The sequence below is a fragment of the Pseudopodoces humilis genome, chromosome 5 (assembly GCF_049639895.1).
Source record: "Pseudopodoces humilis isolate 2021_Gansu_Grassland_sample_001 chromosome 5, ASM4963989v1, whole genome shotgun sequence".
NCBI classification, from domain to species: Eukaryota; Metazoa; Chordata; class Aves; order Passeriformes; family Paridae; genus Pseudopodoces; species Pseudopodoces humilis.
In genome coordinates this window covers 38,949,883-38,964,171 of record NC_142204.1, presented here as the reverse complement: position 1 = coordinate 38,964,171, position 14,289 = coordinate 38,949,883, and the positions used below count along the sequence as shown (strand labels likewise).

The 14,289-nt window shown below is 42.0% G+C and overlaps 2 protein-coding genes across 4 annotated transcripts; one reads left to right on the top strand and one right to left on the bottom strand.

Annotated features, from left to right (window-relative positions):
- The first annotated feature begins 198 nt into the window (after positions 1 to 198).
- On the top strand, positions 199 to 10,724 carry CCT2 (chaperonin containing TCP1 subunit 2). Of its 3 annotated transcripts, none has more exons than XM_005519351.3 (16): positions 199 to 311; positions 1,078 to 1,152; positions 1,595 to 1,660; positions 1,756 to 1,867; positions 2,700 to 2,776; positions 3,510 to 3,622; positions 4,175 to 4,377; positions 4,569 to 4,669; positions 4,750 to 4,877; positions 5,295 to 5,398; positions 6,896 to 7,015; positions 7,506 to 7,634; positions 7,720 to 7,823; positions 8,828 to 8,927; positions 9,636 to 9,777; positions 10,407 to 10,724. In XM_005519351.3, the coding sequence occupies exons 1-16, from the start codon at positions 309 to 311 to the stop codon at positions 10,435 to 10,437; spliced, it is 1,608 nt and encodes a 535-aa protein (XP_005519408.1). In that variant the 5' UTR covers positions 199 to 308; the 3' UTR covers positions 10,438 to 10,724. The 3 variants fall into 3 exon arrangements, with proteins under 3 accessions (XP_005519408.1, XP_087911890.1, XP_087911889.1); XM_088055764.1 differs by lacking the exon at positions 199 to 311 and adding an exon at positions 647 to 664; XM_088055763.1 differs by lacking the exon at positions 199 to 311 and adding an exon at positions 717 to 734.
- Positions 10,725 to 13,212: 2,488 nt separating this feature from the next.
- Positions 13,213 to 14,049, bottom strand: LRRC10 (leucine rich repeat containing 10). The gene has a single exon (XM_005519352.2). It carries the CDS (start codon positions 14,047 to 14,049, stop codon positions 13,213 to 13,215), a length of 837 nt encoding a protein of 278 aa, XP_005519409.1.
- Between the last annotated feature and the right edge of the window lie 240 nt (positions 14,050 to 14,289).

Genomic DNA, 14,289 nt, shown 5'->3' with positions numbered 1-14,289 from the left:
GGATGCTCAGAGCCCCATCCAACCTGGCCTTGGACCCTGCCAGGGATGGGGCACGCAGGGTTTTTTTCTCCAGTGCCTCTCTGTGTAGGGAATTTCTTCCGAATAGATCTCCAGCGCACAGACCCCAACCTGCGGCCGCGCAGCCGCTGACGGCGCGGGGCCGGACTGCGGCTCCCAGAAGGCCGCGCGCCGCCGGAAGCGGCGGCCGCTGTGACGCCAGTTCCGGAGGAGCTCGTGGGGGCTGCGGCGCGGCGCTGGTTCTCTGCTGAGGGAGGGGGCGGACGGCGGGTCCCGGCGGCACCGGCACCATGGTGAGCGGCGGGGCGATGGCGACGGCCTGGCCCAGGGCAGCACCGGGGGTGCGGCGAGGCCGGTTGGCGCCGCGTTCCGCGCGGGCGGGCGTGCACGCGGGGCCTGGAGGCCGCGCCCTTTCTTTCCCGGCGCCGTGCCGGGGGTGGGGGCGGAGCTCGCGACCCCGCGCGCGGGTGGCCCCGAAGGTTCTGGAGCCGGGGCGGGGCGCGGCCCACGCTGGGGGGACCCCCCCGACCCCGCCCTGGAACACGTGTTGGGGTGTTTGAGCCTTCTTCATTTAAGGCCTTGTGTGCTTCGCAAATGGTGGTCCTTAAAGGCCGGTGTTGGTTACTGCTGTGATTAATTAGCATTGGTATGCAAAAGAAAAAAATTAATAAAAGACGAGTTCAGCTCAGTTATCAAAATGCTAAAGCCTCAGTACGGTCAGTAAATAGACTTCTTTTGGTTCCTGCTGGTTGTGGCTGCCCTCGGGCTGTAAGGAAGGGCCGGAGAGTTGGGCAGAGCAGCAGCCACGAAGGGATGTGTGCCCTGCAGTCAGCGAGCAGCTGCACTCGGTCTTGTAAGCCCTTCACAAGACTATGAGATTGCAAGAGGGATTTTTGAGAACCTTAACTATTTCTTAAATATACCTATTATCACAACAAAATGGGGCATTAAAGAAATTTTATTAATAAAAATATTAAGTTGTTAGTGTCAGGGATTTGCTTTTCAAAGACATATTTTTGTTGAAGCTAGAATAGTATTCTTGCATTAACTGTGTTTTAGGCATCCATTTCCCTTGCTCCTGTGAACATTTTCAAGGCAGGTGCAGATGAAGAGAAAGCAGAAACAGCTCGGTTGGTAAGTTTAATTCTCTAAGAAACTGATATTACTTAGAGGTAATTAAACTTTCTCTTTTCTACTACTGAAAATACTTACACTATATCATGATATGGAGCTTCTGTCTCTAACTGGCTTTACTTGTTCCATGTCTGTAAACAGAAGGGAGAGAAAAATTAGAGAAATCTTCAGTGCCAAAACCAAAGTGGCTCTATTTGAGCTCAGAAGATTGGTGTTTCTTGGGTGGCATTTCTTCTGGCTTTGAGACAGACTTACTGCTTCTGGGAGATTTAAGTATATTTGATCTGGTTATGAAAATTTAGCAGTTAAGAAATTTGCCTTAAGCCTCTGTTGGAGGAGGTGGAAGGTTTGGTTAAAATGTTGAAAGCTATGTGATAGTGTATAATTCCTGTATTACAGTAGAAATAAATTGTTCCCTAAGGCATATTTATTTTCATTTCAGTCATCCTTTGTTGGTGCCATTGCCATTGGTGACCTAGTCAAGAGCACCCTGGGGCCTAAAGGCATGGTAAGACTGCAGGCTCTCAGTAGTCATACCTGTTAATTTAGCTTTAATAGTTCCAGTGCGCTTTCAAGCAGTATTCTAAATCTCACATCTTGTAGGACAAGATTCTTTTAAGTACCGGGAGAGACAGCTCTGTGACAGTTACTAATGATGGTGCAACTATCCTGAAAGCTATTGGAGTTGACAATCCAGCTGCCAAGGTCTTGGTTGGTGAGTTCTTACAGGCTTGATATTTCTTAATTTGTAACTCTATCACAGAGTTTTTATTTGTTCTTAGAAAATTGTTCTTGAAATTCTGTGAGAAATTGAAGGAGGGGGGACCAGAAATCCTAAAGTAAGAAGGGCAGGGTATTGCAAGAGTTGTGGCATTCTGCAAAAGTTAAATTGTAGTGTATGCTGCTCTTCAGAACTGTTTTTTCATCTTCTTTTGCCTCAACCCTGCTTTGTCCCATGACTCAGAAGGGACTAAAGACAACTATGTGCCCCTCTATTTGCAGTATGAAAATTCAGAGCAGAAATCTGTGCAGCACCCAAAGTTCTCTCTGTGTCTCCCAGATTTAAATCTCTGTCACTCAGTGAGTGCTGTACTTCTGTAGAGTTTACTGTTGTGAGCAACTGTTTTATTGTGCCAGTGATCCACTGCTGGTGACAAGCAGGAGCCTGAACTATTGGTTTCAGGTTTCCTACTGATTTTGTCTTTGCTGCATCCCAGTTTATCAGCAGTTCATGTAGCAGACCTGGTTATTACAGTTTCTGATCCTGTATCTATGCCTTAGAGCTTCTAACTAGCTGTACTTCCTTTTGATAACCACTTTTAGAATGGGGAACACAGGGGAGCATCTTGACCATCACCAGGCTGAAACTGGTGTCTAGGTTGCAAATAAAGAGTAAGAATTTGAAGGATGTTGAATTTCATTTGGATCTCTTGTTTTTCTGGGGATTTTTTTAGAGTTCCCTCTTTACACAAAGAGTAAGACCTGTTTTCCTCGTCCAAACTAATGCATGAGAAAAATAGCATTAATACTGTGTTTGTCTTCTTCAGATATGTCAAAGGTTCAAGATGATGAAGTTGGTGATGGAACTACATCTGTCACGGTGTTGGCAGCTGAATTACTGAGGGTGATGTGTTACGTTTTTTCAGATGTTTGTCAATGTAGTTCTGTGATACCACCAGTAGGAGGTGTGTTATCCTGTGTTTGTGAAAGGGCTCCCAAAGTATAGAAAGGAATAGCTTGCTCTGTTGCTGTTTCAAAGAACTTAAAGCGGGAAAAAAACAACCCTTAGGTATTGCATCATCATTTTTTGGGTAGTATTGTAGACTATTATTCCTTATATAATTTTTATAATCTCTCAGGTGTTTTAAGTTGACTCTTTACAGGTCACTTCCTGGCTATTGCACTGAGCAGCATGCAGCACTGCTTAGTTTTGAGGCTCAGTTCTCTAAAACCTATTTCTATAGAAAAAAAGTCCTGCTAAATTCTGTTCCCTGCTCAAGACCTGAATCCGTACTTTAAACTCTGTTCCTTTAAACTCTGTTTGGATTTCATGCTTATGGAAAAGTTTACACTGCCAGACTGTAAACCTGAAATTACTAGGGATTTGAAAAAGATTTGAGAAATGAGTAGTTCTTCCTTGCAGAGCTGTGGCAGATGTGCTGATCATCTCAGGTCCAGGAGCTGGGATCAAGAGCATCTTAAGGAGTGATCTATTAGCTTGACAAGTTTCTCAGAAAAATGAAGATAGCTTTTTTCAACTACACTTTAAAGTTGCATCCATAAACGAACATGTCATCTCTAGTTAGTGTAACTGTACTTTTTTAGGGGGGAAGTAATTATTGATTTCATTTAAATAGGAGGCAGAATTACTGATTGCAAGGAAGATTCATCCTCAGACCATCATTGCAGGCTGGAGAGCAGCCACAAAGGCTTCAAGAGAGGCACTTTTGAAAGCAGCCGTGGATCATGGGTTAGTAATGTCCATTTGCTGTAACTCTTCATAAAAAACTACTCAAGATCAAAACATCAATGCAAATTGCAGTCCATTGGTAATTTTTTCACTCTTGTTAAAGCAGTGTGAAGGCTGAGTTCATGAATTTGAACAGTTGAGAAAAAAATACTGGGTGTTTTTTCCAAATGAGCTAAAGAAGCTTTATGATATTCAAAATACCTATGATGTGCAGAAATTAAATACAAGCTGTAATTTGTTCCCCGGAACAAAGATCTGAGCTGTTATGTCATATTTCGGACTCGCATTTTAAATACAACTATTTCCCATGCCCTGCACTTTGAAAGCACAAACTTTCTAAAGCTGAATGCGAAAATTCTCCTGACAAAACTTGGATTTCACATAGAAGGTTGTGTTCTGGGGCAGTGGAGAGATTCTGTGAAGCGTTCCTCAAAAGAGAATTTGGTACATATAGAGACAGGCTAGAAGAAATGGTGGCTAGACTCATGGTGGTAGCTAGTGGTAGTTAAGGCTTTCAGACTTCCCACCTTAACAGAACTGTCTTTATTTTAGTAATGATGAATTGAAGTTCCGTGAAGACTTGATGAACATTGCAGGAACAACTCTTTCATCAAAATTACTTACTCACCATAAGGATCACTTTGTCAAGCTGGCTGTAGAAGCTGTTCTTAGGTTGAAAGGTTCTGGTAATTTGGAGGCTATCCATGTCATTAAGAAACTTGGTGGAAGTTTGGCTGATTCCTACTTAGATGAAGGTAAGTCTTTGAGTGTTGACTGTGTGTGCACTTGAGAAATAAAGCTGCTAAAGGCTACACATCTATGTAAATTTGTTATGGGAAACCCTGTTGTTATTAAATTAAATATGAAAGGTGGGGGATTTTGTAATAACTAGTAATCGTTCTCCTTTTTTAATTTGAAATTTTACAAGACCTTTCTGTTACTACAGGCTTTTTACTTGACAAGAAGATTGGTGTAAATCAACCAAAAAGAATTGAAAATGCAAAGATTCTTATTGCAAATACTGGTATGGATACAGACAAGATTAAGGTATGTGACATAACTACTGTTGAGAAACTGTGTTTTTGTAAATGGAATTTTGAGACTGAACTCTCTTTTCTTTGATTTAGATTTTTGGCTCTCGTGTTAGAGTGGATTCCACAGCAAAAGTGGCAGAAATAGAACAGGCAGAAAAAGAAAAAATGAAGGAGAAAGTGGATCGTATTCTTAAACATGGAATAAATTGCTTTATTAACAGGTTTGTATTTCTTTGGAAAAAGGGAGAGTTATCTTACTCCCGATGTTGTTTTAATTCATTCTGCTAGAATAGGCAGTTAAATGCCAAGCAGGTACGTAGGATCAAAGGACTTGGACCTTAAAGCATATGGCTGCCTGTGCTTAGTGTGATAGTGTTTCTTCAGAGAAAGGGTATTTCAAAAAGCATCATAGTTTGAATTGGGTTTTTTTTCTTAGCTTTGCACGTTTTCCTGTTACTGCCTTTGCTTCTGTGTTGTGTAACATTCCATGTGTGGCAGGTGTCTCATACACTGACTGCTTTAGTAGCTTTCAGAAATCTGTCCTGTGTCCATGCTACTGAGAATCTGGTGTCTTTTGTTCCTGTGTTGTTTTGAAAGGTTTGTTCTGTGTGTGATGGTGAGATGTGTTTTAATTTTAGGCAGCTGATCTACAACTACCCTGAACATCTCTTTGGAGCTGCTGGTGTCATGGCTATTGAACATGCAGACTTTGCTGGTGTAGAACGTCTGGCTCTTGTCACAGGTCTGTAGAGTATCTTGATGTATGAAACTTGGAGTGGTACATCATTTATTTGATCATTAGTAAACATTTAACTTAATTAAACATACTACTATTTCTTCAGCATCTGTGAATAAATGATCATAATGCAAAACATGGGGTATAATTTAGCAACTTAGTGCCAGTTAGTAATTTTCCAGTTAAGTTCCTGCTTGATAAGATTCTGAAAGGTTTGTTTTCTAGGGAAAAGATGAAACTTAGCAACAGAAAGAATAACTCCACAAGTTAATACTAACAGATTTTTATTCAATGATAGCACTTGGTTCTAAATGGCTGTTGTTTGACTGTAATGATAGATAAGACTAAAGAGTCATGCTTCGTTAAAAATGTGGGCCTGGGTTGTTGACTTGAGGTGGACCTCAAATGATATGAACAACCTTGGATATTTTTGAGTAGTGGTCAGCATAAATGTGATTCTAGTAACTAATGAAAATGAAACCTGTGGAATGCTACAGATAATTCTCACTGCTGAAGTTAGAGATAGTTAACTTGGACATCATAGTTGATTTTGAAAGTGATCAGGAAGGATGATGAATTTGCAGGAGAAAGGAAAAGACACTGACTTGTTTAGTGTCAGCATAACTGAAGTAGCAATTGTGTGTAACTGTCAGTAGGCACATTGACTCAGGCAAATGCTAGACTGGGAGGAACATTGCTTTCTGGAAGAAATTCAAAGCAAACTTTCTGTGCAGAGCATATGGGCCTTTTCAGAGCACATTGGCTTGAATAGTATAGCTGAAAAAAGGACAAGTTTTTAATACACACAAACTCTCTGATACAAGTCTTGGTTTTCCTTGTAGTGCTACAACTACGCAGTGCTGCAAGCTACTGTGAGATATTTGAGCATGCACTGGGAATGCATACATGTAAAGAGTTTTCTAATAGGAGAAGGAAAGAACTAGAATTAAAATGATGTTGTGTTCAATGATGTGTTCGTCTTTGTAATGCTTGTTTTGTTTATGATACAGCAGTTTACAGATCATGCACAGTATTGCTGCTACAGCATGGAATGAGACTTGCAGGAGTATGGTGGCCACTGGTTCTCAGCCATCATCAGGCAGGCAGAATGAATACTGCCACAAGCTCAAGTTTTAAAGCATAAGAAGCTTCATTTAGTATTTTATAAATACTTAATCAGTAAACACTGTGAAAACTTGAAACATAATGACATTTTAGTGCTAACAAAGATGATTGTTTATTCTGTTACCAGACACAACTCACAAACATTTTTTAGTCCTTGTGATATGAAACAAAACACTGGTGTTTTAAGGATTTATCAGCATTGGTTAAAGGTTTCTGGTGCTTACATATTGACATGAGAAAGTCTTGGCTTGAGGCAATTACAAAGATGGGTTTTTTTCACACACAACCCTCCCTTGGTTAGACCTTGCCTGAAGGGATGCTTTCATTGTGAGCTCTGATTTCTTTATGATCTCTTATTTCTTTTCACCACACTTGTAGGTGGTGAAATTGCATCAACTTTTGATCACCCTGAGCTAGTAAAACTAGGAAGCTGCAAGCTTATTGAAGAGGTCATGATTGGAGAAGATAAACTCATTCATTTCTCTGGAGTGGCAATGGGTAAGTGTTTTATCAGTAACATTTGTGTTAACCCTCTGCTAATGCTGTTTAGTTTTCAGCGAGGCGTAGGAATTCTGTAATGATTCATGTAACTCCTTTTACTAAAGCCTTGCTTTTTAGTAAAATTCTACAGTTTCATGGTTGAAACTGTGGATGTTTTGTATTATATGAACATATATAATAATTTCTAAGGATGGGAACCAAGGTTTTTGCTTTGGGAAATTCAGTTGACAAGAAAAGTAGCAATATGCCATACTTAAAGAGCTTGAGAGCTTGTTCTAGTAAATGCTGATACTCATAATTTTTCAAGGAGTTTTGAGGTAATACTAATTTTCTCTCTTGGAAATGTCATCATGCTTTCTTTTGCTCCCAAAATTAAGTAATAAAAATCTTGATTGCAGTGATAGCAAAACCATTGTAAATACTTTGTTGCAGCCCATTTTTGTGTCCTGGTTTCTCTTTTTAATCCTTTTGCATTTGTGCTTTCTAGGTGAAGCTTGCACCATAGTTTTGCGTGGAGCCACACAGCAGATTCTAGATGAAGCAGAGAGGTCTTTGCATGATGCTCTCTGTGTCCTGGCCCAGACTGTGAAGGACACAAGAACTGTGTATGGTGGAGGTGAATATCAAATTCTTTGTAAATGTCACACATTTTGTATTACTGAACATCAGATATGTAACATCTGTGTATCTTCAATGAACAGGTTGTTCAGAGATGCTGATGGCTAATGCTGTTGCAGAACTTGCTGTCAGAACACCTGGCAAAGAGTCTGTTGCAATGGAGTCCTTTGCTAAGGCTTTACGAATGGTAGGTTTCTTTAATCAGATTGCTGTATTAAGAGACAGAGTTTCATGAAGTTTACAAACTTGTGACATCGGATATTTGCTTCACTTTAAGAGTTTTGGTTGTCCAAAGTAAAAAAGTGACGTTCAGCAATACATCTTGGATAAACAAAGGGGGAAATTGTTTTTTTCTCTTAGGAAAAAAGTACTGGTGTTTTAATAATTCTGCATGTTACAGAATTGTGAATGTTTATATGCTAGCCCTCTAATTGGTTCTTGCTGTCCTTACCTGATAGTTAAAAGTGCTGCAGAAATAGTACATAAAAATCTAATCTTATGTAGTTGACAACTGATTTAGAAAAGAGCAACCCTTCTGTTCCATTGATGCTGTAGTGCTGTTTAGGTGTATCCATACTCTAGTACTATCTACAAGTTTCTAGTCTTGAACTGGAGATTGCATCTTAGTAGGAAATAAGAGTGTCACAAGAAATACTAATACAGTTGTGCTAACAGGCTGTCAGTTTGAGGAAAAATTGACTTTCCGCAATTTAAATTTGGGAAAACCTTTCTCCCAAGAAAATTCAAGAGCGTAGTAACACTTGGCATCACCTCTTCAGTCAACACATGCAAGTTTGCACTGCTATCACAGAAACAGTGAACAGAATGGTCAGGTAGTTAATGCTTCCCAGCAGACTTGTGCTTTTTAAATGAAAAAAATTCTCCAGTTGTAGTCTGAAATGATAAAAGACAAGATTATTTTTTTTTTATTCTGTCCATGTAAAATGAACTGACAAATCTGCTAACATGCTTTTGTCCTCTTAGGTACTTTCTTAAAACAGGGTCTTGAAATTCTTAGAAAGTTAGTTTGGGTTTTTTACTTTCTCCTTATCACAGTAACAGATCGTCTGCCATGTTTCTGAAGCATCTTCTTGAAGTTAATTTGTAAACTAATAACATCAAAGTATGTTTCATGTTTACTAACAGTCGGTCCCTGTGTTAATTAAAAACAACCTGTGTTTATCCACTTAGATCCCAACAATAATAGCTGATAATGCTGGCTATGACAGTGCTGATTTGGTTGCTCAGCTCAGAGCTGCTCATAGTGAAGGGAAGACCACTTACGGACTGGGTAAGTGGATCAGTTTTGCTTCTATTTGAATTGCTGTTTGGCAGGTCCATTAAGCTCATTAAAATTGTTCATGTATGTCTGTCACATAGATTCAGCAGGGAGAACTGAGTATGTTGATTGGTTTGCTTTGCCTAGAGCTTGGGTGTACAGCACTACATTCCTTTTTCTCTTCTACCAGCCTTTTGACTGTAGAGTGAAAACCTTTGTTTCTTAAGTGGATGGTTTCCACCTCTAAATGTACTTTCCTTACACTGAGTCTAGTTATAGGAAGCTTAAAAAGAAAAGCATTGTTCTAAAACCCCGTAAGAACTGAACATCATTCTCTTTCCCCCTTGCCCTTCCAAAAAAAACCAAAACAAACCCAAAACCCAACAACCCAACTGAACAACAACCACAGAGTTGTGGAGAAGAATCCTGAAGTTAATATACCTATGGACATAGTGCTGAGAGTCCTATTGGGATCTTGTGTCCTCATCACAGTGTATAAAATTTTTGTCATTGTTTGTAAGTAATTTTAACATTAGGCTTAAATCAGGAGCCTTGATGTAGAAGATTTTATTTAGTACTTCCCTAACTATCAGTGTAGTTCATTTGAGCAGGTGAGTTACTATGCTCTCAGCCTCCTTTAATTTCCTTAAAAAAATTCTGAGTTAAAAAAAAAAACAACAAAAACCAAAAGAACACCTCTTAATGTATTTCTTCTTACAGATATGAAAGAAGGTGTCATTGGGGACATGTCAGTTTTGGGAGTAACAGAAAGTTTCCATGTCAAGAGACAAGTTTTGCTGAGTGCAGCTGAAGCAGCAGAAATGATTCTTCGTGTAGATGACATCATTAAAGCAGCACCAAGGTATGATCAGAGTATCTGCGTGGTCAGTCACAGTGGTGTAAACCTCCTTCTGTGGAAGAGTAAGGGTGCAGAGAAGTCTTGATCTGAAAAAGCTTTACTTGAAAGGGATCCTGACATTTGACATACAGATGTATTTACATTACATTACATTACCAGTATCGTCAGGCCTTTAGTGCCATCAGCAAACTTAAATTGCACTGCCTGAGTAATGCCGAGTTAATCTTAGGTCACCACTAAACACCTGTACAAGTGGCTGACCAAAATGTAAGGGGTCATGCTTTCTTTTTTCTTTTGGCAAGAATTGTAGTGAAATGTCCAGCTATTTCCGAGATAGAATCTGCAGATAAAACAGAAACATGTTTCTTACAAGGTTTGAGAAGAATTGCTGCTGATAGGCAGGTGCCTGGGTGCTTGCTACCAGGTAGTTTTCCCTGCTTTTTGAATCACAAGATTTGTTTTTAGCATAGTCATGGGTGGTGTTTTAGCTCTGAGTCGGTTCTGGTTTTTGTGTGTTGAGATAAAGCTGTCACTGAACACAAAATACTAGCTAAAGATTAAAAATAAGGGTGGGTGAGGAGGGGCTGGTGGACATCAGTGTGGTGTGATTTTCTGATTCTTTTTCTCCCCAGAAAACGTGTACCAGACCATCGCCCCTGTTAAATTTTCTTCAGTATCCAAGGATGTGTGGACCAGATCTCACCTAGTAATTTTTTTTAATGGTCTAGTTTTTGTGAAGTTATGGAACAGAAGCTTGAGACAAACAGATCTCCATCAATGGCACTGTCTTCAGTTGGTTTTTACTTACTGGAGCTTTTCTGTGTTGTGGGGAAGAATTCACATTCGGGGATGTATAAACCAGGGGTTTTATACAATCCTATTCATTCTGTTCCTTCCAGGTTCCACTTACAATGCACAGAAATAAAAAATAAAAAAAATAATTCAGATTCCTCAAAGTTGTATTTCTTTCTGTAGAACCAGGATGAGCCAGATCCATTGGGACAGCTGTGGTGCACATCCTCGGGCCTCGGCTGCTTCAGGGAAGTCACTAAGCTCTCGTGGCTCGCTGGTTTGTGTTGACCTGCTGTGTTAGTGTAAGTGGTGTATTCCAGTCCTGGCTGCATAGGTTTTGATTTGGGGTCCTAGAAATAGGCTCTGAAGTTACATGGTATCTTTTTCTAGTGATACTGGAGGGGGTTTTTTGTTTGTTTTTGATTTTGATTTAGATGATGGAAGAGAGAGTGGAAGAGGAACCTCAGTCAATGCCCAGAACTACAACTAAGTGATCTTACAACTTTTACACCACAAATGTTGCATTCTGCTGAGGGGAAAGAGAAAGGAACATGCAGTTTGGGAGAGAGAGCAGCATTCAGGACCATATAGTTGATCTATAAAGTACTGGGCTGACTTTACAAACGTTTGTAATTGAGGACACTTAGCAGAAAATGTGCCAGGCTCCATAACTTTCACTTCCTGCCCTCTGCTCCATCCTTTTCTTGTCTGTTGTGTCCAGTCTTTATATTCATGCTGCAAAGGCAATGTGTTTCTTGACTGGACTGGTTTCTTTGTGCCTAGGTTGGAAGGAAGCCTGTGATGCATGCAGCAGTCTGCATGCAGATCTGTGACGACTAAGCACAGACAAGCAGGGGCCTGGTCTGTGTGGGGGCCCAGAATGGTGCCTTGCCGGGCCTTGTGACCTCTCTGGCCCTTGCAAGTGTAAGGTGTTGTCAGCACCTGGCAAACACCAGGGCAAGTCTGCCAAAGCAGAAAGATCAAGCTGAAATAAGCAAGTGTGTACAAAGATTTTTCTCCCTTAGATTTCTCAAAATGAAGGGAATCTGCTTACAGAATCCTCACCTTAAGTCTTGACAGAGACTCTTCAGCTCTTCAGAAGTGACAGTACTGTGTGGATAGGGCTGAGTGAAGCACAAACCACTGATAAGCCAGCAAAAGCACACTCATCCCCATCCCTTCAGATAAATACAGTACCAGCTCAGTTCTGTGGGATATAAAACACTGACCTTGGATATTAAAAAAAATGCCCCTAATTGATGTCCTGCTTTCCTTTCTGTAGGAAGAACTGTTGGAATAAGACTAGATAAAGAATTTGCAGTTAATTCCAAAGGATTTTTTAACTTGGCAAGACAGTAGTATACTTTTATTTAATTTGAGTAGTAGCACGTTACATGGGTGCTAGCCAGATGCAAATTTGGACTTCATTTAACAAGACAACAAGTGCTAGCAGAGTCTATGTATTTCCAGATAATTTTTCAAACATGTAGATGACATTAAGCAGTCACAAACTGGCATGGAATCAAACCTTTTCTGGGAAGTCAACTGCTGCTTCTGCAGGCTCTGCTGGTGAGTTCTGCCCAAAGAGTGTGCCACCAAAGGCTCTGCACCCTTGTTAAAAAAGCTGTCACCTAATTCAACCATGCTATGGAGTCTGAAGTTTAAAATGTCACTTTGAGCCAGATTTCTGTTACTCAAATAAAGCAAAGCTTAAAAAAAAGGTGCATTTTTAAGGAGATCTGAAGTGGTATAAGTTGCAAGCTTGAGAAATACCCAGCTGAAATCAGCTGAGTAAAGTTTGCCTCATCACATTATGTGCAAGCTTTTAGTGACAGCTAACAGCCCTGGATTTTATTCATGCAAGTTTACCTTTGCAGCTCTTAGTGACTTTTCCTTTTTAGTCAGGCTTTGATTTTCTTCTTTGCTCCTGCATGAAAACTTGTCCTGTTCAGCTGCCCTTAGAGGTAGTGTTGCCAGTAACGAAATGCAGCAGCAAAGCCTACAGCTTTTCTCACCATCATTTAAATGCTGCTTGGCAGTAATGAAGCAGTTGTCACAAATTTTGCAGGAAGAAAGAGGAGAGCCCCCTGTACATATGTGCTGTTTCCTTGATACTGCAGCCAGGACTTTGCTACCGTTTCCCACTCGGCATATGGAAACCTGCAAGGTGTTGTTGTGTTTCAGATAAGTAATTTGAGACCAATGCTGTGAGTTGCTTTAGAGCTGTGGGCTTCAGCAGTGATCACCTTGAACGGTAGCTTCCAGCTGAGCTGGGACACCTCAGCAAGGTGGAAGGGAGAAGAGTGAGCCCACAGGTGAGGAGCAGTGAGTCCATATGTGCTCCATGCAATCCACCCATGGCAAACATCTAAACTGAGTCTTCATCTCTATTGTGAATTGTCCGTGGTCCCAGTGTGGGAGGAGTGGGAGAGGGAAGAAGTCTGTTCTAGGGAGAGTGCTGGGTGCTGCACAAAGATGGGTGTCTGTACAAGAGTTTTGCTGTCACGCTATCTCCAAGCTGGTGCACGTACTCTGATGACTGCCCGGTGGTGTGGTGTTCTTGGGACACCAGCAAGCAAGGGAGAGGTAGAAGTTGGGCAGTGGTGGGAGTGCGCTGCCACCTTGGCCAAAAGGGGCAGTGGAGCGTCAGCAGGGCTCGGCTTCTGGCTCGGTCTTGGCAGCAGGAGGTAGCAATGGTTTCTCATCGAGCGTGATTTCTATCACAGCTCCGGATCGCTTGCGGGGTTCAGGGGTCTCTTCTGACCATCTGCCCACCCTGCGCACCCCTTTGGCCACTTTGGGTGCATTCCTGCAGGGGTTGTGGTCATAGATCACCAGCTTCAGTCCAGGGAGGTGAGCAAGGCTGGGGAAGAACTGGATGGAGTTGCGATCCACGTCGATCACCTCCAGGAAGGGCATGTCCAGGAGCACGGGAGGGAACTCGGACAGCAGGTTTCCTGACAGCCAGATGGTGCGCAGCTCCTGCAGGCAGTGCAGCTGGGGAGGGAGGGTGCGCAGGGCGTTGGAGCCGGCATGCAGGGTCTTGAGCAGGCTGAGCTCACACACCACTTCGGGCAGGTACTGCAGGCAGTTGGACTCGATCCAGAGGGTCTTGAGATTCTGCAGGAGTCGGAGCTCGAGGGGCAGGCTGCAGAGCTTGTTGTTGCCCAGGTAGAGGATGCACAGCTGCTTCAGTGTGCACACAACTAGGGGCAGTGCTTTGAAGTTGTTGAAGTCCAGTGCCAAGATCTGCAGGTTTTGCAGCTGTTCCAGCTCAGGGGGCAGATGGTTCAAGTTGTTGTCACTCAGGTACAGCTTAACCAGTTCCCTAAAAGAGCAAATGTGCACAGGCAGCCGCCTCATCTGCCTGCCGCTCAGATCAACCATTTTATCCACGGGCATCTCTTCTAGGTCTTCCAGGAGGTACTTCTGGCACTTGTTAGAGGGCACAAAAGCAAGTATGGCTTTCAGACTGTTGCCCATCTCAGGATTTTGTTTTTGGGATGGCTGGGACTGCGAGGGATAGGAGCCTGCCTCAGTCTCCTGCTGCCCACTGGCCTGTTGGTAACTTGTTCTTCCCAATATGAGGCTCTCTTTACATGGCACCAGCCATTAATCTCAAGGGCTCTGAAATGTTTCTGATAACTGAATGAGTGTTTGGTGACGAGGATTATAGACAGGGTGACTCAGGGCCCAGGTCTCCCTCTCTCACCCACACTCCCA

What these genes read in the sequence shown, in the direction of transcription:
- CCT2 (XM_005519351.3), top strand. An exon ending in CCCTGGGGCCTAAAGGCATG is followed by an intron (nt 1,661 to 1,755) that starts GTAAGACTGCAG and finishes CACATCTTGTAG; the next exon opens with GACAAGATTCTTTTAAGTAC. An exon ending in AGCTGCCAAGGTCTTGGTTG is followed by an intron (nt 1,868 to 2,699) that starts GTGAGTTCTTAC and finishes TGTCTTCTTCAG; the next exon opens with ATATGTCAAAGGTTCAAGAT.
- LRRC10 (XM_005519352.2), bottom strand. Translation starts at nt 14,049, where the DNA reads ATGGGCAACAGTCTGAAAGCCATACTTGCTTTTGTGCCCTCTAACAAG.